The sequence below is a fragment of the Drosophila ananassae genome, chromosome 3R (genome assembly GCF_017639315.1).
Source record: "Drosophila ananassae strain 14024-0371.13 chromosome 3R, ASM1763931v2, whole genome shotgun sequence".
Classification (NCBI taxonomy): Eukaryota; Metazoa; Arthropoda; class Insecta; order Diptera; family Drosophilidae; genus Drosophila; species Drosophila ananassae.
In genome coordinates this window covers 12,740,933-12,761,808 of record NC_057930.1, presented here as the reverse complement: position 1 = coordinate 12,761,808, position 20,876 = coordinate 12,740,933, and the positions used below count along the sequence as shown (strand labels likewise).

The window sequence follows — 20,876 nt, the reverse complement described above, 5'->3', positions numbered from 1 at the left end:
AATTTCAATCCAAATCAGCTTCGATTTATTGTTCCATAACGACTTAAACTAGTTACATTCAGTACTTGAGAGACTTTAACAATTCAACAAAATTCAAATCGTTCGAGGGAAATGCAAACTAACACAAAACGTAATCGTAAATAATGCAAAGGATTAAAAAAATAAGTTAGCACATTGAGAAGATTCGTTACAGCTAAGATTGTGATGAAACCCCATCCTGACTGGGGATGCGTCTTTAAAGATTAAAAGAGGAAATTAAAAGCTAAGGCACCGAGTTCGTGGCAATCGCAATGGGCCAGGTGGTGGGTCCTTTTAAAACAAAGCCCTCCAGGGCAGTCTTGATCTTGATGAAGCGCCTCTTGAACTCCAGGCCACAGCCCTTGGACAGTCGGAAGTCCACCAGTATCTTTCCGTCCATCTCGATGATGTGGGCCTTGAACACCAGTCGCAGCTTGTGCCGGTCGATGGTGGACACGGTGACCACACCGTCCTCCCCCACCTTGCAGGTATAGCCACCGAGTCGGTCTATGGTGCTGACCAACAATTTGATCGTATCATCCCATCGGGTGGTAACAAAGAAGCGGGTCATGCGGCGCACCAAGCGCTGGAAGTAGTTCTGCGAGGCACTCTGGGTCTGGTTCATTTGCGTGGCCAGCAGCAGATCATCGAGCAGGGCGGGCTGCGAGAAGCAGAAGCCAAGACGGGCCTCCTGGGCCACAACCTGGCAGTCGTCACCATCCTTGGGCCGGCCACTGCGCGGTCTCAGATCAAAGTCATCATCCGTCCTCATCGTGGGCTGGGAGCAATAGTTTCTGGAGATGGAGTCGTCCAGGCCATTGCAGAGATTGGCGCTGGATTGGAGGCGCTGGCGTTTGGCTTTCGGGGAACAGATCTCCAAGGCGGCAGCAGAGTCCACCAGGTCGATAGAGCGTTCTAAGGGGGAGAAGAGTTATATTTTAGAATAAATTACACTTTTTAATGAAAACAAAGTATAAAAATCTTAAAAAATCATAACCACAACAAAAGCAACTCAGAAAAAATGCAAAAACCATTTGGTTTTTGGTAATAAAGCTCTATGGAATATGAGACACCATACAGCTAAAATCACCAAAGAACAAATAATGTGCAAACAAAAGAGCAACTCATAAATAAATTATACATTTTAAAGCAAAAAACTATAAGGATATAAATGAATTATTATTTTATTCCTTGAAGACAGGCCTGCGGAAGCCAATGCTTTGGTAATCTAGCTTTATGAAGTATTTAAATCTATCATACAGCTAAAGCGCCAAAGCATCGGTTAAGCAGCTATAGAACACTATATACCATATATTTTAAACAATTTTTTTAATAGAAGATATAGTCGCACTGATGGCCCAGGCACAAAGTGGCTCCCAAAATGTCAAATGCATTGAGAGTCACTAAGTACCTGAGCTACCAAGTGGACTTCTGGCACTTTCACATCCAATCGGAATAGATTTCCATTTAATCCTTACCATTATCCACGAATTGCATGTTGCACCATTTGTGATTGAGGATTTTGGGGAGAGTCAGACGTGTCCCAGGACTGGTGGCCAGGACCTTTCGCAGAAGGGAGATGGCCAGGGTGTCCAGCTTGCTCCATGGCGTTTGAGTCTGCCAGTGGTCGTTATCCTTCCAGTTGATAAACTCCACACAATTGGCCGACGGCTGATCCCAGGGCAATTCTGTAATTTAAATTATAATTTAATTGTTTGAAAAATAAAGGCAATTTTTAATTTAAAATTAAAACCAAAACACATTTATGCAAATAGAGATGTAAGTGATGGAACGTGCGAACGAGCCGTGTTCAAAAAATGTTCAAAGAAATAAAAGCAATTTGTGTTTTTCAGAAAACGTGCATCCAATAATATTTAATTATTTTTTTTTTTGGATTTATTGTTGTTGTATCATTCCTGTTGTTGTTGTTGTTGTTGTTGGTGCGTTGTTAAGCAATTTAAGCTGGAGCTTTGGTATAAAAGCTTTAGATGATATACAATGTGCGTGAAACAATCTACAGCTAGAATACCAAAGAAACAGCAAAAATAATGAAAGGGAGTGCGTGAGGAGAGAAGGTTAACCAAAAAATATACTATATGTATATATGGGGAGTACGATATATACTCTACTGGTCAGCAGGTCTTAAAAGATCAACAAGGTTTATAGATCTATGATCTTAAATCTTTATAGATCTTATGAGGTTACAAAGAGATTATACCTCTTTAATCCTAAATCATCTACCTCTTTAATCTATTTTTTTTTAGATTTTAGGTTTATAAGATTATAAGGTTTATAAGGTTATAAGATTTAATCTTCTATCTTTATAGATATTAAAGGGTTACCAAGGGTAATACCTCTTTAATCTTAAATTTGTATATATATTATAAGGTTACAAAGTAATACCTTTTTAATCTTTTATCTTTATAGATCTTATAAGTTTACAAGGTTATACTATTCCTTTGTAATATTAAATATTTATAAATATTATAAGGTTATGCCTCTTTAATCCCAAATATGTACAGATCTATAGATAAAGTATATAAGGTTAAGCCTCTTTAATCTTTGATCTTTATAGATATCAGGTTACAAGGGTATACTATATCTTTATAATATTAAATCTTAATAGATCTTATAAGGTTAGAAGGTCTCTTTAACCTCTTTAATCTTAAATCTTCATAGATATTATAAGATGACAATATTAAACCTTTTTAGTCTTCTATCTTTATAGATCTCATAAGGTAGGTTACAAAGTTATATCTCTTTAATCTTCTATCTCTATAAATCCTTTAAAGTTTACACATTTTATTAATTTTAATTCTTGAAAATACTAGACCAGTAGTAGGTATATAGAGTACGTCTTATGCACATGACTGATAGCTTCCGTTAGATGCAAGGCGATGATAATGCTTTGGTTTTAGATTTCTTTATCTTTACTTTGTTTCTTCGCGATTCTCAAGACGATTCTTATATTTTTTTTACAGTTTAGTTTTTAGAAATGAACACTCAAGCACAGTTAATGAAATAAATATTGTCGTGGGGGAGGAGAAGAGGAGTTTCGGACTTACCACCCGCCAGCATGGTGATGAGAATCACACCACACGACCAGATATCCGCCGGCTGGGCATGGTACGGCTTCTGGAGAACCTCCGGTGCCACGTACGGCAGAGTGCCGCAGCGCTTGTCCAGCAGTCGCTCCTTGCCCTTGCACCTGTTCCAAGGGAATGTCGGTTGAGGAGGAATGTCAGTAGTAGTAGGAAGTGATGGAACAAGACCCAAAAGAAAAAATTCAAGAAAGGTTGAAACGTTAGAGGAGCTTTCACACAGACAGAAAAGGGTTACACCATTATTAATTATTATAAAAAAAAATTAGAGAACAAATCTAACGAATAATACTATTTAAAAGTTAAATAATAAATACTTATTTTAGTAAAATAAACACCGAATTAATTGCCCTTAAATATTCCATTTGAAACAACTATTTCCACGCAACTATTTTTGAATCCTTTCCGGAAAAGTGGGGAAAAAACTATTTAAATGAGTTTCTGCTTAGTTTCCAACTAAAATCTCTGCGGGCGTGTTTAGTTTGGATGCTTTTCTGGCCCCAGAGCGTTTTCAATTAACAATTCTGCTTGTTGGTCAGTTTTCAGCGCGAAGAGAAACTTTTTTTGCCGGCGGTTTCTTTTCGGCGGCCAACATTAATGGATTTTCTGCGTTTTCAATTAAAGAGTTCAAACACAATAATGTAAAAAATGGCTTAAAAAAATCTTTAGTTGTGGAACTAATTAATGTACCTAATACCTAAACATGGTGGCCATGCCAAAGTCCGAGATCTTCACATTGTCATGCTCGTCCAGTAGGAGATTCTCCGGCTTCAGGTCCCTGTGAGCTATTCCCCTTTGATGCAGATAGTTTATCCCGGCCAGGAGCTGAGTGAAGTACCTCTGGGCCTCGTGCTGTGGCATTCCCACATCGGGTTCTGCAAAAGAAAGTGATTTTCGCTTAAAAATAATTTGCATAATCGATTGGGAAAGAGTTGTGGACAGTTTTTGTGGGATAGTCGTTAACACAAACGAGTAATAAACCAGTCGCGGATATTGAATTACATGTTGTGGCATATTTTTGCAATGCAATTTATCCTGCAATCCTGCTATGCATCCTCTGGTATTTTTTTCACAGGTTCTTCCTCGTGAAAAACCCACTGGAAAATGGGAAATTTGTGCAGCCGAGCAAGAAGAACACTCGGGACGGGACAGGTGGAAAAACAAATGTAATGCATCCTGCTGTTCGTGCGAGTGTGTGTGTAAAGGATTTATGGGCTTAACCGGTCACAGGTCCTGGCGCCGGAAAAAACAACAGTGCCAACAAAAATGCAATCAACAGTTTTATGCAATTTTAATCAAAGTCCTGGGACAGGAAACAATGACACTACGAAAGTTTACCTGTTGGTTGTTTAAAAATTATTTATTTCAAAGCTTCACTTTGGTAATTAAACTGGGTATTACTAAGTATTACTCAATGACCTGTGAGAAGCTCTAAATATTTACAAAAGGAGCAACCATCGAGATAATCAGCACAAAGGATATTTGGAGCATGGGCTGACAGGGTGGAGGGAAACCTTTAACCCAAGGCATCTAAAAGCTAGACAGATTGCATTTCCCCCTTGACTTCCACTTGATTGACTGTCAAAGGCAGGGGGCCAGGCCACCTCCGGGATCAAACATCCTCCCACTTGGTTATTGATTTTCCTCCTGCCTGGAGCTAAGTTATGTTTAGAAATTAGTAAGGATATAAGAACATTTTCCCCAAATGTTTGCCGGAAAATTAGAAAGCCAAGTTATCTAAATATTTATCCTTAAGCCATTGGCTCTATTGTCTTCTGTTAATAGTTCCAATTAAAGAGAAGCTATGTCTGACACTTGAAATAATAACATTTAATAGATTTCAGATAACTACACTATATCTTGTATCTATATATAGCATCCTGTCCCCCGCAATTAGCTGGCTTGTCTCAAAAGTCAAATGTGTCGGGAGATGAAGACGGTGCAGGAGCAGGACCAGGAGCAAGAACCGGAGCAGGTGCATCATCATCATCACATCCTCCCACACCCATAGCCATATAAACCCCTTTCCACTCCAGCCGCCTGTCGACCCTCGTTCTGGTTGGCACATTATTTGCCATTCATTTATCATGTGGCATGTTGCTGTTGCAAGCTGCTGGTTGCCGGTTGCCAGTTGCTGGCTGCTGCCATTTGCACAACTCTTCTGCCACGGATGAAATTAAATGGAGGCGAGGTGCAGCAGATGCACTGCAAAAATAGAATTATTATAGAAGGATGACCTCTAATTTTTTTAGATTTTTATCTCACTGAAGTTGGCAAATATTGTATCTTTTTAAATATTAAAAAAATAAATATTGACTCGCGGAGGAGTAGAACTGCAACATGCCACTTGCAACAAGGATGTCAGTAACATTTTAGCATAATTAATTGCTTTTTCATAAAGTGAGAGTGGGAGGGGGGGAGAGCAGGCCAGCAAGGACATCGCGGCAGTGCCAATGAAGGAAATTACTCGAAAATTTAATTTGTAATTGAAGCATAATTCATATCATACCCCTAGCAGTCGAACCGTTTGATAATCTATAAGCCCAGGACCCTGAACCCCAGACCTCTGTCTGGTATAAGCTTAATGAATGCATTTCTGGGCAAACAGACAATTAAACTCACACACACACACTCCCATCCACACCCACATCATACGCATTTATGAGCCAGGACATCTGGCTGGTGTTTGTATTTGTGTGTGTGTGCCAGAGAGTGTGTGCATCTCCATTATGTTTCATTTGCATATTGAACCTATTTATGGCATCCCATTCATTGGACTCTCCTACTCACTAGCAGTCTCTCCCCCCATCCTTTGCTATTATCCTTGCGAAAGGGATTTTTCGTTGCCTACCAACAGGCGCTAGTGCCAGACCGCACATCGCGGTTTTCAAAAAACCCGACAAGAGATGAGAGCGTGACTGGATGAGATGATAATGAAATCCACAGAGGAATGCAGCAGGACGTGCTGACAAGGACATTAGTGGCAATGATTCATTATTTTCCCTTCAATAGCTACTCTGGAGTCTGATTTTCAAACCATTAGTCATAATTTGACTCAAAAAAAATTAATTAAAATAAATGCCTAGTTCAATCTTCTCTGATATGCTAATATTTTCAAAAGAAGGAAACCCAATCTGCCACATCATGCCGTGAGCCATCACTAGATGTCATTAAAAATGGCTTAGCAACGAGGCTCTAAATATGGCTGCCACATTGATTATTACACCAGAGCCAGCTCCCGCTCCCTTCCCATTTCAGGAGGAATTCAGGAACGTCCAATGATGATGATGATGATTGGGAATAGGCGAGAACCAGGGGAGGGGACTGGGACTAGGATGTGGCAGGAGGCAATCAATGCAAGGACGCCTCTGCCACTGCCACTTCCACTTCCATTAGTGGCAATCTCACTCGATTTCCACCGTTCGACGCTTCCCTTCTGGCCGCTGACCTTTAGCTCAGTTGTTAATATTTATGAAAATGCCACAAAACTTGCCACCTTCTCCCTAGTCCTGAAAAATTGGCAAATTGTCATGAGACAGAAAAGTGGAGTAATCAAGATCCGTATCTTGTCAGGGGCTGCCGCTGTTCCATTTAATATCATTAGATAGCAGTTTGCTATCCGAAGGATGAACAGGGTGGCCGCCCTCCCTCCACCCTCTACAACCACCCACAACAAGGACCAGGACATCCTGCTCCCTGCCCCGCCTGTCAGTCAGGCTCTCTGTCTACGATGGCATTTCTGTGGGTTCACAGTTCACATATTGGCATATTTGGCCCCGTCTGGGTCTGGGTCTGGGCGGCGTCTATATGGCCTGGAATTCTTATGGAATGCCAAAAACACAACTATTAAATATTATTAATAAAGGGTTTTGTATTCCTTTTGATCTCTTGAAAACTTTTCGACTCAATTTTTGATGCAAGTTCCGAAAGTCACTGTCAGAGATTGCATTTTTGTTATTACATTTCAGTGGCCTCCTCTCGTTTGTGGCCAAGTTCTCAGCCAGATTCCGGCTTATGGCAAAGTTGGCTAAAAGAGGCTTTAACTTTGGCTTTGACGGACTTGCTGGTAACTGGATAGGGAAGAGGCTCTAAAGTGTCTGACAACTTCAGAGGAGAGCTTGGCTTCGGATGACCAAACTTAAGGGGGTTATCCATCAAGGACTTTAAGGATTTATTGCCAATTTCTCCCATTTCCTATAAAACAAAAAGCAACATAAGTAAAGGCATATTTAAATAGAATTTAGTGACAGGACACTCCATTAAACACACACTTCCCCAGTCCCAGCTAATAAATGGAGAAAAATATATAATTTATTGTCCTTTTCAAGCAATTACCCCCAAATAAAACACTCTGACAATAAATCATATAGATATTAAAGAAATATCCACTCACCGATTCGATCAAATAGCTCTCCGCCGGCGGCGTACTCCAGGAATATGTACTCCACGTTGCCCTGCGACCGTTTGCCGAAAAAGCGCAGGATATTCGTGTGTTGGAGCATCTTCTGGATGCAGACCTCCTTCCGAACCGAATTAACCGCATCCGGATGCTTCTTCAGGTCCACCATTTTCATGGCCACAGCCTCGCCAGTCTGTCGGTTGATTAGCAACTTCACCCTGCATCGTAAATGGGATAGATAGTATCGGAGGGATTAGTTTCGAGGGATATCTGTGAGATACAGAAGTTGCAGTTGCAAGGCTGGTGTCTGTGTATCGACTGTTCTCCGGGTCCGGGTCCGTGTCTGTGTCCGGGTGCAGTGTGCAGTGTACGTACTCGTATTCGTATTCCCCGGACCCGGATCTCCCCTTTCGAGACAAGGACATGCGCACTAGAGTCCGGCTCAGTGCCGTATACAGCGGAATACGCCGGAAAAGTGCGTTTCAGTTACAGCTTTTTTTTTTTTTTGTTGCTCCTCCCGCTCTGTGCTGCATTTCCGGTTTATTGACTTCAACTCATACATACACAGGACACCCCACAGGACACCGACACACAGGATGTACTACCTCAATGTATGGAAAATAGTTTTCAAAATTGAATTCCTCGCATCTTCAGAAATTGATATATTTTTTGTTTATTTTTCCTTTCAAGATACTCACTCTCCGTAGGCCCCCTCGCCCAGGGTTTGGGCCAAAGTCCAGCCCTCCACGAACTCCCGGGCTGCTGCGGGACCTGATCCAGTTCCAGTTCCAGGACCTGGACCTGTCCCTCCACCCGCCACAATGGCTGCCATTTGCTGGCTTGTCCTTTTCCCAAATCCACGCTCTGGACTCTCGCTCGGCTTTGTTTTTCTTTCCTGGCGGCTAACTGGTGGGCCTGCCAAGCCTGCCTGCCTGCCTGCTGCTAGTTTAATATCCTGTTGGCCGTATCCTGTGGCGCTGTATCCCTGCCGCCATGTGCGGTACTTTGTCCTTGCCACCTTCCGTTGTCGTCATCTGCCGCAGAGTCCTAGATGAGCTTCTGCCACCTTCTGCATACCCTGGTGATCAGAGAATTGGGATTTGTTTTAATTTTAATGGTTTTTTTATAGAAGAATATTTTTAAGGATAATAATAATTTAAGGTAATTGGGGGGGTTTTTTTTGTAAGATTTTCTTAAAGCTACTCAGTATAAGGTGCCTTGTTCTGAAACTAGATGCACTTTAGGCTTTTAATTCATTGGTTTTTGTTAAAATCTGATTTTTAAGAAATAACAATAATTATAATTTCTTTAAAATATAACATTAAAGAAGGAATCTAGGTAGGTTTAGGATGTCCTGCTGAAACTTAATGGCATAATAGATGCAATTTAATAAATGTTTTATCTAAGGATATATATTCATAGCCAGGACAGGATATTAAAGTTTACTTATAGAGAGATATGAGAGAGACTTACTATACCCGAGAGTTGGTTGAAATATTTAAGGAATAAGTCGTCCTTAGGTGAGAGATAATTTTTTAATTTTTAAATTTTTAAAAGAAAGCTTCGAAAATAGTTGACTTTCTTCTCAAATCAAACTGCTACAGGTAGATATTTTTGGTATAAGAAAATATTATTTTTATTTAAAAAAAGTCAAAAGATAAAAATAAAAATAAAACAAAGAAAAAGGATCAGATCTAAGCGGTTTCAGTGTTTCATTTCACTGCGTTCCGCACCGTCATTCACATTTAAGCTTCAGCACACACATTCACACACATTTACACACTCACACACACACAAAGAAGTACGAAAAGCACATGGAGGGATGCTGGTAAAGGGAATCCGAGTTCAAAGTTTCCCAGTGTAGAGAAGCGATGAAGAAAGAGCATGGGACGCGAACAGGATTCAACTATTTTTGAGTCCTCTTTGTCGAGTTGCCGCTAATATTTCATCCTTTGGCATGGTCATGGTTCGTTCGTTTATCCTGCTCTTCGGCTTGCCTTCGTCCTGCGCAAGCGCTGTGCCAAGTTTGCGGCAAAAAGGTAAGTGAAAAAGAGCGCCAAAAGACAGGGAGTAGAAAAGAAAGAACAGTGGGCTCAGGTAAAATATTTAATTAACAAAAATTTAATTTAAAAAAAAAAAACATAAATTTCAATTGAATATAAGTATTATTTCCAATGAAGTTTAATATTTTTTTTTATTAAATTATTTAAGTATAATCCTGTCCCACTGTACTTTTTTTGCGTAGGTTAGTCTGTTTGTATCCATGCCTGCAACTCCTCTGCGTCCCCGAGTGGGTGGTGATTTGATTTAGGTGGTTAGAACGAGACAGAGCTTTCGAATAGGAAGGAGGAGGTGGAGCAGGAAGCTGGGGGCAGCGCAGCATCAACAGTCAGCGAACTTGACTCTTGTGGCATTTTTTCTCCCCCTCCCCCACCACCACTCACTGAAAAGCTCTCCGCCCCCCGTTTTCACCTTTCTCTTTCTAACCTTTAGGCTCCACTCCACTCTCATGCAAAAATATGACGTCGTTAATTTAATGACCAAAGTCTCTTTCTCTCTGAACTTGCGCTGCACAGAGTAGAGAGAGGTTTGAAAGGAGAAAGAGAGGATGCTTTTGGATGCTTCTTCTTGGTATTTTTTGCCGGTGAAGCTGTGCTGCCGCGTCGCTGTCGCAGTCGCAGTCGCTGCTCTGCGCCGCTGTTGCTCTGCCTTCAACAGGCCACTACTATTAACATTTTTATACCTCGTTTGTGTGTATGTGTGTGTGTGTGTGTGTGAGTACTCGTACTTTTCCTTGTACATTCAACAGAGTGGAATTTTTTGTGCCTGCCTGCCTGGCAGTTGCCAGCGAGGGTTTCCCTCCCCCCAATACTCCCCACTAACTTTTTTTTTTCACGGCAGTTTTCTAGGTCTATTTTTAGCTTTTCTGCCAAGTGGAGAGCCACATCCTACCGCTCCGCTTTCTCCCTTTCTCTCGCTTTTCTCTTTTTCTTCAAAAATTTTTAAATAATTGAAAAGTTTCAGGATCAGGATTGGAGTTTTTTTTTTTTTGCATTCAAAATGAGATTCGATTCGATTCGATTGTGATGCAAATTGAAATTGAAGGGGGATTATGATAAGATAGGAAGGGATCTCTTTTATCCTTTTTGGTTATCCTGTTTTTCTGGATATCTTTCAAGTTGAATTTTAATAAAAGTTTACTCCAAACATGAGGACAGGACAAAAGATAAATGTCCTCCGAGCCTGAGAAACAGGATAACATGTGTTGCACTATTTAAACTTCCTCCAACGGGGGGCGGGCTGTCCAAAAGGGGGCGTGTCAAAGCACGTGTCGACAGCCGAGAGACAAAAAAAACCTCAAAAAGCGGAAACGGGACAGATGATACCAACCGGATAAGTAATGAAACTCCACTAAAAACTTTCAAAACTTTTCTAACAAAAAAAATAAAAAATAGTTAGAGAAGTTGGAAAAGTATGTTAGGAACTGGAAAATAGAGAAAAGGGGCAACCAGGGGGGACAAATTAGTTTCAAAAGGATTTCTTAAAAAAGTTCTTCAAAAGTGGCAGATTCTACGGCAAGGATTCTATTTAAAAAAGGCTCTCTTTTCTTTATTTCTTTTAAATTTTTTGAAGAAAACCCTTTTAAAGAAAAAGGACCCTCTAGCTTTGAACCCAAATCCTTAAAAAATTGTCACCTGTCAGGCTGGGAACACTTTATAAATGGATATGAAAATGTTGAACAAAAAAAACATAAATTTGTCCTGCGAAGGTCGGGGGGAAACCCTTTTTATCCAAAAACAGGACCAAATAAATGACTCCCACAATGACAAACAAAAGAAAATCGGAAGGGATTTCCCTTTTTCCCTTTTTTTTTTAAGAGTTAGTCCTTATCAGATAAATGTCCTGTTTAAAGGAACACACTTTTGATTAGCTTTTCATGAAATGAAAGTTAATGAAGTTCAAAGGACATCCCAGGATGGGGTTGTGAGGAGTGTGAGTCATCGACATCTGGAAAGGATATACGCTATCCTTGTTAACAGAATCCTAAACAAACAAGTTGCAGGAGCAGGAGTAGAAATCAAATAAAATTAAAGGGACTCCCAGACTGGCCAGGATAGGGGGTCCTGGATGCCAGTTACACTCTACCTCTCTCTACTCCTCTTTATAGTTTATTTATTTTTTTCACAGTGTGTTTTGGGTGAAGTGTCTCCCCTCTCCCCTCCTCTTCAGGGGTCATGAGAAAAATTAATGACATTGCCGGCAAGTCAGAGGATCCTCTCTAGTCTGTGGAGTCAAGTCCAGGCCATGGCCAGCCAGTTGGCTTTAATGGCTAATGCCCCAGAAGCCAGTAATGATGTTGGTTAAAAGTTCACCCCAGACATTAGCTGGCATTTCTGTAAGGACCACTGTAAGGACTAGAAGGATATTATTATTTAAAGCGTAGTAGAAAGAAATAAGAGATACTCTTAAGGATGTGGCATCTAAGAGCTTAAGATCTATAGTTTCTGATTAAAAAGCCTGTAAAATACTAATAATTTTAATAATTATGTAGCCATTAAGATCTCTCTCTTTGGTGATGGATGGACTTGGCCCTGTCTTGCTTTAAGGATCTGCCGAAGATTATGCAGATGCATTATAGGACCCTCTTTTTTAATGCATTTTATTTTCAAGTTACAGCAGCTCTCGACTTGAAGACCTGAAGGCCCTTGGCAACAGCGGGGAAGAAAAAAAAAAACTTCAAGTTTGTATCTGTATCTGTATCTGTGAGTGTGTGTTTGTGTGTGTGTGTGTGTGTGAGCCGCCGATAAGGCTAAGCAAATACGAGTTTTGTAAAGTATTTCAATTTGAACATTCGCTTTTTTTTCGCTTGCCAGAAGATGAAGCAGCAGCAGGAGGAGTCTGCGAACAGGAAAGCCAGAAATGAAAAAAGATATTGCATGGCCATAAAAAAAAGACACACAGATACACACTCACACACACACACACAGTCGAGGAAGAAGGACGGGCTTAACAAGCTGGCAGCCGACGGACAAGTGGCCAGACCAGCGGTGCAACTTTTGCCTTTTTTTTTTAGTTTTTTTATATATATAAAAATATATATAAATTTTTTCTTAAGCCTCGGGGTAACCTCGAGTTTTTCCTTTTCATTTTTGCGGGCCTTGCGAAAAAAAAAAATAAAATAAAATAAAAAATTACAAGCGGCACATGCCGTTTGTTGCGGTTTTTGTGGGATTTAAAAATAAATTAATTTAAAATTAAAAGAAATAAAAAGAAAAAAAAATTAAAGGCTTACGAAATATTATAGAAAAAGGTCTATAATTATTAATTTTTAACAATTAATGACTAGAATTGGACTTTAAAGTACTTCTACTAAAAAAATCCTATTTTTAATATATTTGAATTTTTTCTAGATCTTGATTTTTTTAATTTTCAGAGATTTATTCTAAAAATAAAATATTCTTACTTTTTTTTGATTCCATTCTTAGTTTTTTTTTTTAGAACCGTGGCGTAGAACCTCCTTGAGATTTTGGAAGCTTTTTCATTCTTTTGATTTCAAAGAGCTAGAGCTGGGGGAGGGGGGAGACGAAGGAACCAACCCCGAGAAAACCGAGAAACCGAACCGTTCATTTCTTAATTTTTTTTTTTTTTTTGCGATTTCTGGACAGAAAAGTCACCACCATACCGGAGAAATGTCTCAGCCGGAGTCTTGAAATAAGTTCTCGGCTCTTCCGTCTCTTTTTTTTGGTGTCTCCTGAATGGATGCGACACTCGCGCACACACACACGCCGACACAGACACTCCGACACACACGCGGACGAACAAGGAGACGTATCCTGCGAGCCGCGTCTTGTCTGTATCCCAATTTTAATGAAACATCCTCGTGGTCCTTGGGCATCCTCCTCCTTCGTCTGCGTCTCTCGGTCCTTTGCATTTTCGATTTAATTGAAAAGCGCCTTACTACTGTGGTAGTAAGTGACTACTATTTACTATACGGTAGAAGCGGTAGTTTTTGGTTCTTTTTTTTTTCTCTCCTTAACCTCCTTTGGATAGTTTTTTCCTTATCCTTTCGAAGGCGTTTCGTCCTGTTTGAGCTTCCAAATGAAACTGTCGCGGCTCTGAACCGAAAGCCTTCCCAGAGACTCCAAACTTCAAGAGAGAGAGCAGGAGAGCAAGAAAAGGCGGCAGAGCCAGAGAGCTTACGCTTGCGCGCCAAAAAAGGGGGATGGAGGGATGCCGGAGAATCGGTGGTTGTTGGTGGTTCTCTTCCAAGCTCTCGCAGCATCACAGCAAGTTCAAGCTCTCATGTACAGTGGGGAGAGATTATGATTTAACAATAAAATAGTTTATACAAATTTTATAAAATATTTTATTTTCAAAGACAAAAAGGGCTTTGAATATTTTATATTTATGAAAAAATATTTTATATTTATGTAAAAATATTTTATATTTATGTAAAAATATTTATAATTATGTATTTATGTTGATGTATTTTGATCAAACTTTGTAACTCCTTGCCCCACTGTCCTTCAAAGACAGCTCTCTTCCCCAACAAAAGAAAGCCGGCTGCCGGGCCGGCGAGGGCTGTTGCTCCTTTCGGCTCTGCCCTCGCTCTCACACTCTCCCACCTAGCTCACCTTTCGGCAGCTTTGGTTGCCGTCGTCGCGTCACAATCTCTCGCCGTCACAAACTCGTGTGCGTAGGAATTGGGGTGGCCCTCGCAATCGCCAATTGGGAGATTGGGGAAACCTGATATTTTTTTTTTTTTGCTTCTTTCATAAATGGACAAAAAAAAATGCCTTACAGAGTTGTGGTTAAACATTTTTCTTTCCTTTTATTGAAAAATACAGATTATGGTTTAAGATATTAAAGACACAATTAGGGGTCGCCCCAAAAGAGAACTTGAAAAATATTTATTTTAATAGCTCGAGTCGAACTCCTTTCGCTCACGCTTCTGGTCGGTCGGTCGTCGAGTGGAGACTCCGTCCCGAGACTCCAGACTCGTTTACATATAGACCTCATGTAGCACACATCTCCCCAATTTTCCCCCTTTTTCACAGACTAGACTGACTTTTACATCAATATTTGTGTACATGGATATATGTAATTATTTATGTACAACTGCCTAACAACAATACCTAGCCTAGCCTAGCCCAGCTCTAGAACTTCAGCATCCAGCCAACATCGGCCTGACAACCCTTCAAAAAGACGCACGCTGTTGCCACGAAATCCAAAAACTTGCAGTTTGGGCGCATGGTTTGGGAATCACTGTACTGTATATGCGTATGTTTGGAGTGTGGAGCGAGAAAAGAAGGCAGGGGGACGAGAGCAACAGCCGCCATCAAAGGGAGACAGAGGAAACAGTAGAGCTTCAATATAAACTACAGGAGAACTTGATTTAATTTATTATTAAATTTTCTTTCTAGGACCTATAGGCTTAAAGAGTAAGCTTAGAAACCCCCTTCTTAAGAACTCTTATTTCGTGCTGTGAGATAATTTCTCAATGTAATTATTCCGCCATCATGGGGACAGATTATTAGACTAAATTGATTGGCCCAAATTAATAATAGTTATCCACACAAGAACAATAACCATTTTTGGTAGGGGATGTATATTGATTTTGGGTATTATTTTATCTCACTTCGGATTAGTTTGCGAAAAAGTTCCCATCCTCCTTGGACGGAATTAGTGAAATTGAATGGAAATAAAGGAGATTATAATAGAGAAATTACATCTATAAAGATAACTCTTTGATTTATTTACATTTCTATTTAATTTCAATAACTTCAACTTCATTTGGTTTGAAACTTAACACTAGTAGCGTAGAGTACAAAGGTATTATTGAATAAAAACTTCTTAAATAAACCTATATTTCAAGGCTTTTTGTGCTTATGTGTGTAGAGACTCCCCCCCGATCACATTTCATCATACATTCCATACTCCATTTATATTTATTTATGGCTTGTTTATGACTCTGTCTAGAATTTCTATTTAGATTAAATTCAATTAGAGCTGATATTGCTTTCCTTGGTGGGCCTTTTGAAGTCTCTCCTTCTGGCTGGGCCTCTGCCTCCTTTTCTTCTTCTCAGGGATTGTGGATTCCGGCTGCTCCTTGGCCACTTCATCCGGAAAGTCCTCCTCCAAGGGTTGGTAAGGCACCTCAACGTATCCCTCGGAGTCACGACGCCTCTCTTTCCGATCTAAGCTGGTGCTTAGTGTGGAGTGGGCTGATCCGTAGAGACTAATGAAGCTGCTCTCGCTTGGGGCAGTGTGGTAGGAAGCCTCGCTGGTAGTATCACTTGAATCACCCTTCTGGGAAGGGATCTCCTTACATCTTCGGGTCTTACGGGGCCGGAAGTAATCGGGATCCGTTATCAACGGAAATGTGCGATTGCCATTCTTCAGAGGAATGATTTTTCCAGATTGGGAGCTCTCTTCTTCTACTTTCTTCTGCAGCTGCTCTCTGGTTGATCCACGGGATTCCACGTCCATGGACATGAGACCAAAGTGCCGCATCATGGCCACCGCCTCCTGCTCCACGGTGCTGGTATCCTCCCAATCGGCCATGGTGGCGTGCTCCCCCAGGGGCTTCGTGCCCGCTATGCTCTGTATCTTCTCCATCATCTGCAGGCACGATCGTATTTCCCGGCCCTTCCCTGTCGACGGTCCATGCAACTTCTCCAATTCCTCATTCCGCTCCTTCCGGGCCGAGAGGTACTCGTAGGTGCTCTTCGGTCGGGGAGCATTCTCCTGTTTCTGGCGCGCCTCGTAGGACATCTGGCCGTAGACGAAATTAAAATTCGGCTCCATGTCGACCAGGTCGTCCTCGAACCGTGAGCTGGGCACCCAAGCCATGTCTCTTCTTGTGCTACCAGTGCGAAAAACAATTTTCAATTACAGCGCGCGTCAGCAATAATAGCATTCCAGTGCCCCAAACCTAACCTCAAACGACTGGATCAGGCAACCGTTATCCCCAAGGGCAAGGAACTCACCGCTTACTAGGGGAGCCTAACTTATTAAGAGCAAACACACGATAAAAAATAAAAAAAAAAAAAAGAGAATTATTTTTCGTGGAATTCGGTTTAAAGCGAACGCCAGCGTTGCCACACCGCGTGGGCGCCGAACTAAGCGTTAGTGCCAAACTGCTATGGTGGTTTCCATGCACCGGTGTGGCAAATAATATTGCGCCAAAATGTCAAACAAAGGGGAAATGAAAGGTATGGGTCAGGGAAGGCTTGTCAACTTAGAGTTGGACAAGCCAAGTCCCTTTTTGTAATAATTTCTTGGAACTAAATGATCTGAATTGTCTTAAAATCGAGCTCACTTTGCAACTCACCGGCGGCGTCGGTTTTGCACACTTTGTCTGCGTTTGGCTTCTTGATGTTACTGCTGCTTTTCATTTACTTCTATTTTCAGTCACTTGGTTGGATCTCACTTTTTAACAAATTCATGCCTGCATTTACGAGCAGCGATCCATTCAAAGGAGGAAAATCTGCAACTCGGCCAAAATTTACTTTGCAAAACTCTAACAGTGTGACCAAGAAGGGTTTGGTGATAATTTCCCATCTAGAGATGGCGATTAACGATATCCATTTTTATTATCGTAAATCGATTATCGGTGTTATTTTGTAATTCAGTATATTTGGCCGCACTATTTTAAAAAAAGTGAAAATATTCGAATTTTGAAATAGAAGAAATATAATTCAATAAATATATAAGGAAATTTTCCTTAAAAAGACAATTAGTATTTTTTTTGTCGATTTTATTTTATTTATTAAAGAAACCAAATTTTTTCTCCATGTCTTCTCTTCCAAAATGAAATGTTATATTATGACATTTTAAAGTAAAGATATATTTTATATCACTTATATCTTTACGTATCAAAGAAGCTTTATTCTAAAAAAAAAAAGAAAAAAATATTCTTGTTTATGTATGAGGTCATCTTAAAACTAATTATGTTTGTGTATTGGAATTGTAGTTTAACTTTTTATATGGATTGCTTTGCCCTTTCAAGCCTATAAGAAAAGATAGTTATTGGCTCAAGTTCCATGCTTTGAGTAGAGGTCCTTGATGATCTGCATACGTGTCATTCGAGTGGCACAAAGCCACGAGTCCTTAATTTGAAACACCTCAGACCTTTTGCGTTTTTCCTTGAAAGGCTTGTAGTATATATCGTATATGAAGCGAAGAATGCGCTGCACACTTGCTTGCGAGGGTTTATTGCGTAGATCTCGGAACGTTTGATTCTTGTGCATTTTTGTATACTGCCCATCGTCCCACCAAGCGGGAAAATCTGAGGGTGGCTCATTACTCTCTAGTAGCACCTCGCCTGGCTCATCGATTTCCTGAATTTCAGCTGAGGGAGTTTCCAAGTTCACCGACGAAATGTGATGTATACCCTTAAATAAAAAAAGAGGAAAGCTGTGGAATAAAGTTTAAGGCAATTTGATGTAATTTACGTTTGGGGCACTCCAACTCCAAACAAAAGCCTTTGGCTCTTCCTTAATTGGTTCGTCTTTTACAAGTAATTCCAGCATAGACTGCTGATCCTCTTCGGCCAAGGATAGGGCCAATTCGTCGTCCAACTGCTCTTGCTCTTCTTGCAAGGCGAGCTGCAATTTGGCGTGTGCTCCGGGTGGCGGATCTATCGACTGGAACCAACGCAGCTCCCCGTTCACGTTAACAGCCTGGATTCAAAGCAAAAGTATTAGCTTGTAGCAGTTAGGAGGGTCTAAGAGTTTACATCTTACAATCACTTGCTTTTCGTTGAGCTTTCCTTGAAGAATCTCCGACTTGCCAGGGGTTATCGTGATCAGTGGTGCATTTTCGCCGTATACATAGTCTGCTTTAAACTCCCGCGCAGCAGGAGGATTGTCTTGGAACTCTTCCTCAAAGATGGAAAACTGGTGCTCCACGGACTTTGCTGGCTCAGGGGCCTGGTTAAATGAGTTCTTAGAAGCACTGGCTTCCTCGCGCTGCAGTTCCTCTTCCAGCAGGCAATCCTCATCGTTGAGTTCATCGGCCGTTTTGATGGCGTCCTCGATGCCCGAGTGCCGCAGCTCGTGGTGTCGCCTCAGGTTGGCCTTCCTATCCGAGCTGTACATACAAAGCGAGCACTTGTAGTTACGGTGACTCTTCTCCAGGTTGTTGTGCACCATCATATGACGTTTCATGTCATAGGGCCGATTCGTCTCGTACTTGCATCCTATAACCAGGCACTGGACTTTGGGAGAGCGCTCCACCGGTACGGTTTCTGTCATTTTTATCACCGGCTCGGGATCATCGGGGTCATCCGGAGGGCTTGGATGGCGTATGCCTATATGCCGCTTCAGGTTAGATAACTTATCAGTGCTGTATATGCAGAATGGACAGGTGAACCTGTAAAAGATTTCTTTTACTTTTCTCACTTTTCCCATTTTTTCTGTCACTTACAGTTTATTTTCTAGAGGAAGCGTATGTCGTTCTTCATGTCGCCATAGGTTGTATGCCCGATTCGTTCGATATGGGCATCTGGGAATGTTGCATCGAAGCTCCTGGGTGTTCGTCGGATTAGATTCCAGGTCTCCAGTTTCCTGATTTCCTCCATGCATTGCAAGGCACCAATTAAAAAACTATTTAGCCATTCGAGAGAAGAACTTCCTTGGCTTCGCTCAGAAATTGGCTTCTAATACCGGAAAGAAGTGGGAAAACAACCAAATATTGCAATTTCAAAGAAATCAAAACAAATTCGGACCCACATATCTTTTTTTGTGTGACACCCATCGATAACATCGATAACATTAGGCAATAAAAAATACCACAGCGTTGCCAGAGTTCCTTTTTCAGGGTTGAGAAATGCCAAAAAATCCGGCAATTTTTGAAAATTATCTGTTGCTTTTTTCGAAAAATTTTTATTATTTATTTATTCATTATTTATTTGTGCAAGCAATTAAAAAATTTAAAAATTTTTTTGTGTAGAGTCTTTTATTATCAAAAATTTGTCACATCTTTTTCACAAAAAATGATTCATTAAAATATTTAAGCTTTTTGTGGTTTTCAGCGATTAAGCTCTAGTATACACAATACCGAGCCAAACCGAGATTTCTTTACAGGATGGAGGTGAAATATAATTTAATTTAAATCCGTCTTTCTTTCCTACTAGTCATACAAATTTAAAATGCTCGTGTTGGGAAAGTTTTGTTTTTTCGCGATACTCGCTTGTAATCTTATTGGATTCTCGACAGGATCCCAGGACAATGAAACATCCTTGTCCGATCTGAAGGAGCCACAGGAAGAGTGTTATCCATATTGTTTAATGCTCCTGAAGCCAATTACGAATCATATTGCTCTTCACCAGAATGAGTGGGCTGATCGGGACGCCACAAAGCAAAACGAAACTCAACAGAAGCTTATCCAGATTATTGACAAGCTGGAAGCTATCCAGAAGAAATTTCAGATTTTAACCGATGTACTAAAAGAACAGGATTATACCCTAATTAGCATAGACAAAATAATGGTCTTTGAGCGAATTGGTACTAGATACTTCTATATCTCGAATAAAAATAAAGATACGTGGATGGCGGCAGGCGAAAAGTGTAAAAAAATTGGCGGATCTTTGGCGGTCTTCGTTGAAGAGCAGGAAGTGATTGCCATCAACAATTTCCTCATCAAGGACGATAAGTACTGGACGGGTCTAAACGATATAGCCGATGAGGGTATATTAGTCTCTACGGCATCGGCCGCAACCGGCAATTCAAAACAGGCCTTGTACACCAACTTTAGTAACGATACTTCCAATGATCGAAACAAGGACTGCGTTTCCTTAGTGAACCAAAAAATGGAATATCATAAATGTGACGAGGAATTGAATTATATGTGCCAGTTGGACAAATTTTAACTGCGAATCTATTATATCTATTTTTGATTGCTTAATTATAAAAGATTTTGTAAAATTTGAATAAACCTCTTTCTAAACTAATTACTGCTTATCTACGGCTTTTACTTGTATCTTAAGTCACCATTACTTTTAAGATAAATTTGTTTGCCTTATCAGATAAAATTAATACAAAATAATAATAATAGTTTATATATTGGAAAATAAAATGAATAAATATGTAATATGAGCAAAAATGTGCTAACTATATCAGTTGAATTCTTAAAAATATATTAGTAGCCCCAATGAGTCATGGGTATGACTATTTCCAAACTTTTCAAGTTAGAATTTTCAAGAAATTAATTTTATAATAATAATCTTTTTATGTGGTTTCAATCATATGACGTAATGAATATGAATATTTGAAATCTATATTAGAAAACTGAAATGGACAATTTTAAAGCTAAACTACCATTTTGTGGCAAAAGTTTAAGAAGTCGATTCTAAA

At 40.3% G+C, this 20,876-nt stretch overlaps 4 protein-coding genes across 9 annotated transcripts; 1 reads left to right on the top strand and 3 right to left on the bottom strand.

Moving 5' to 3' along the window:
• Positions 1-2: 2 nt before the first annotated feature.
• LOC6496833 (serine/threonine-protein kinase grp) lies at positions 3-8,350 on the bottom strand. The gene is made up of 6 exons (XM_001963277.4): positions 8,217-8,350; positions 7,513-7,736; positions 3,817-3,994; positions 3,084-3,226; positions 1,497-1,706; positions 3-933 (listed from the first exon to the last, which is right to left on the bottom strand). Exons 1-6 carry the CDS (start codon positions 8,348-8,350, stop codon positions 263-265), a joined length of 1,560 nt encoding a protein of 519 aa, XP_001963313.1. The 3' UTR covers positions 3-262.
• A 119-nt stretch (positions 8,351-8,469) lies between these two features.
• Positions 8,470-16,992, bottom strand: LOC6496832. Of its 4 annotated transcripts, none has more exons than XM_001963278.4 (3): positions 16,853-16,992; positions 12,983-16,384; positions 8,470-8,596 (listed from the first exon to the last, which is right to left on the bottom strand). In XM_001963278.4, the coding sequence occupies exon 2, from the start codon at positions 16,369-16,371 to the stop codon at positions 15,523-15,525; it is 849 nt and encodes a 282-aa protein (XP_001963314.1). In that variant the 5' UTR covers positions 16,372-16,384; positions 16,853-16,992; the 3' UTR covers positions 8,470-8,596; positions 12,983-15,522. The 4 variants fall into 4 exon arrangements, with proteins under 4 accessions (XP_001963314.1, XP_014761380.1, XP_014761379.1 ...); XM_014905894.3 differs by lacking the exon at positions 16,853-16,992 and adding an exon at positions 16,509-16,658; XM_014905893.3 differs by lacking the exon at positions 16,853-16,992 and adding an exon at positions 16,459-16,645.
• Positions 16,993-17,319: 327 nt separating this feature from the next.
• LOC6496831 (RE1-silencing transcription factor) lies at positions 17,320-19,303 on the bottom strand. 3 transcript variants are annotated; one of them, XM_001963279.4, is made up of 4 exons: positions 18,949-19,303; positions 18,267-18,894; positions 17,976-18,203; positions 17,320-17,915 (listed from the first exon to the last, which is right to left on the bottom strand). In XM_001963279.4, the coding sequence occupies exons 1-4, from the start codon at positions 19,104-19,106 to the stop codon at positions 17,556-17,558; spliced, it is 1,374 nt and encodes a 457-aa protein (XP_001963315.1). In that variant the 5' UTR covers positions 19,107-19,303; the 3' UTR covers positions 17,320-17,555. The 3 variants fall into 3 exon arrangements, with proteins under 3 accessions (XP_001963315.1, XP_032311250.1, XP_032311251.1); XM_032455359.2 differs by having other exon boundaries at positions 18,267-18,867; XM_032455360.2 differs by having other exon boundaries at positions 18,267-18,842; positions 18,949-19,082.
• Positions 19,304-19,588: 285 nt separating this feature from the next.
• LOC26514504 (accessory gland protein Acp29AB) lies at positions 19,589-20,392 on the top strand. The gene has a single exon (XM_014906851.2). The coding sequence runs from the start codon at positions 19,673-19,675 to the stop codon at positions 20,390-20,392; it is 720 nt and encodes a 239-aa protein (XP_014762337.1). The 5' UTR covers positions 19,589-19,672.
• The last annotated feature ends 484 nt before the right edge of the window (positions 20,393-20,876 follow it).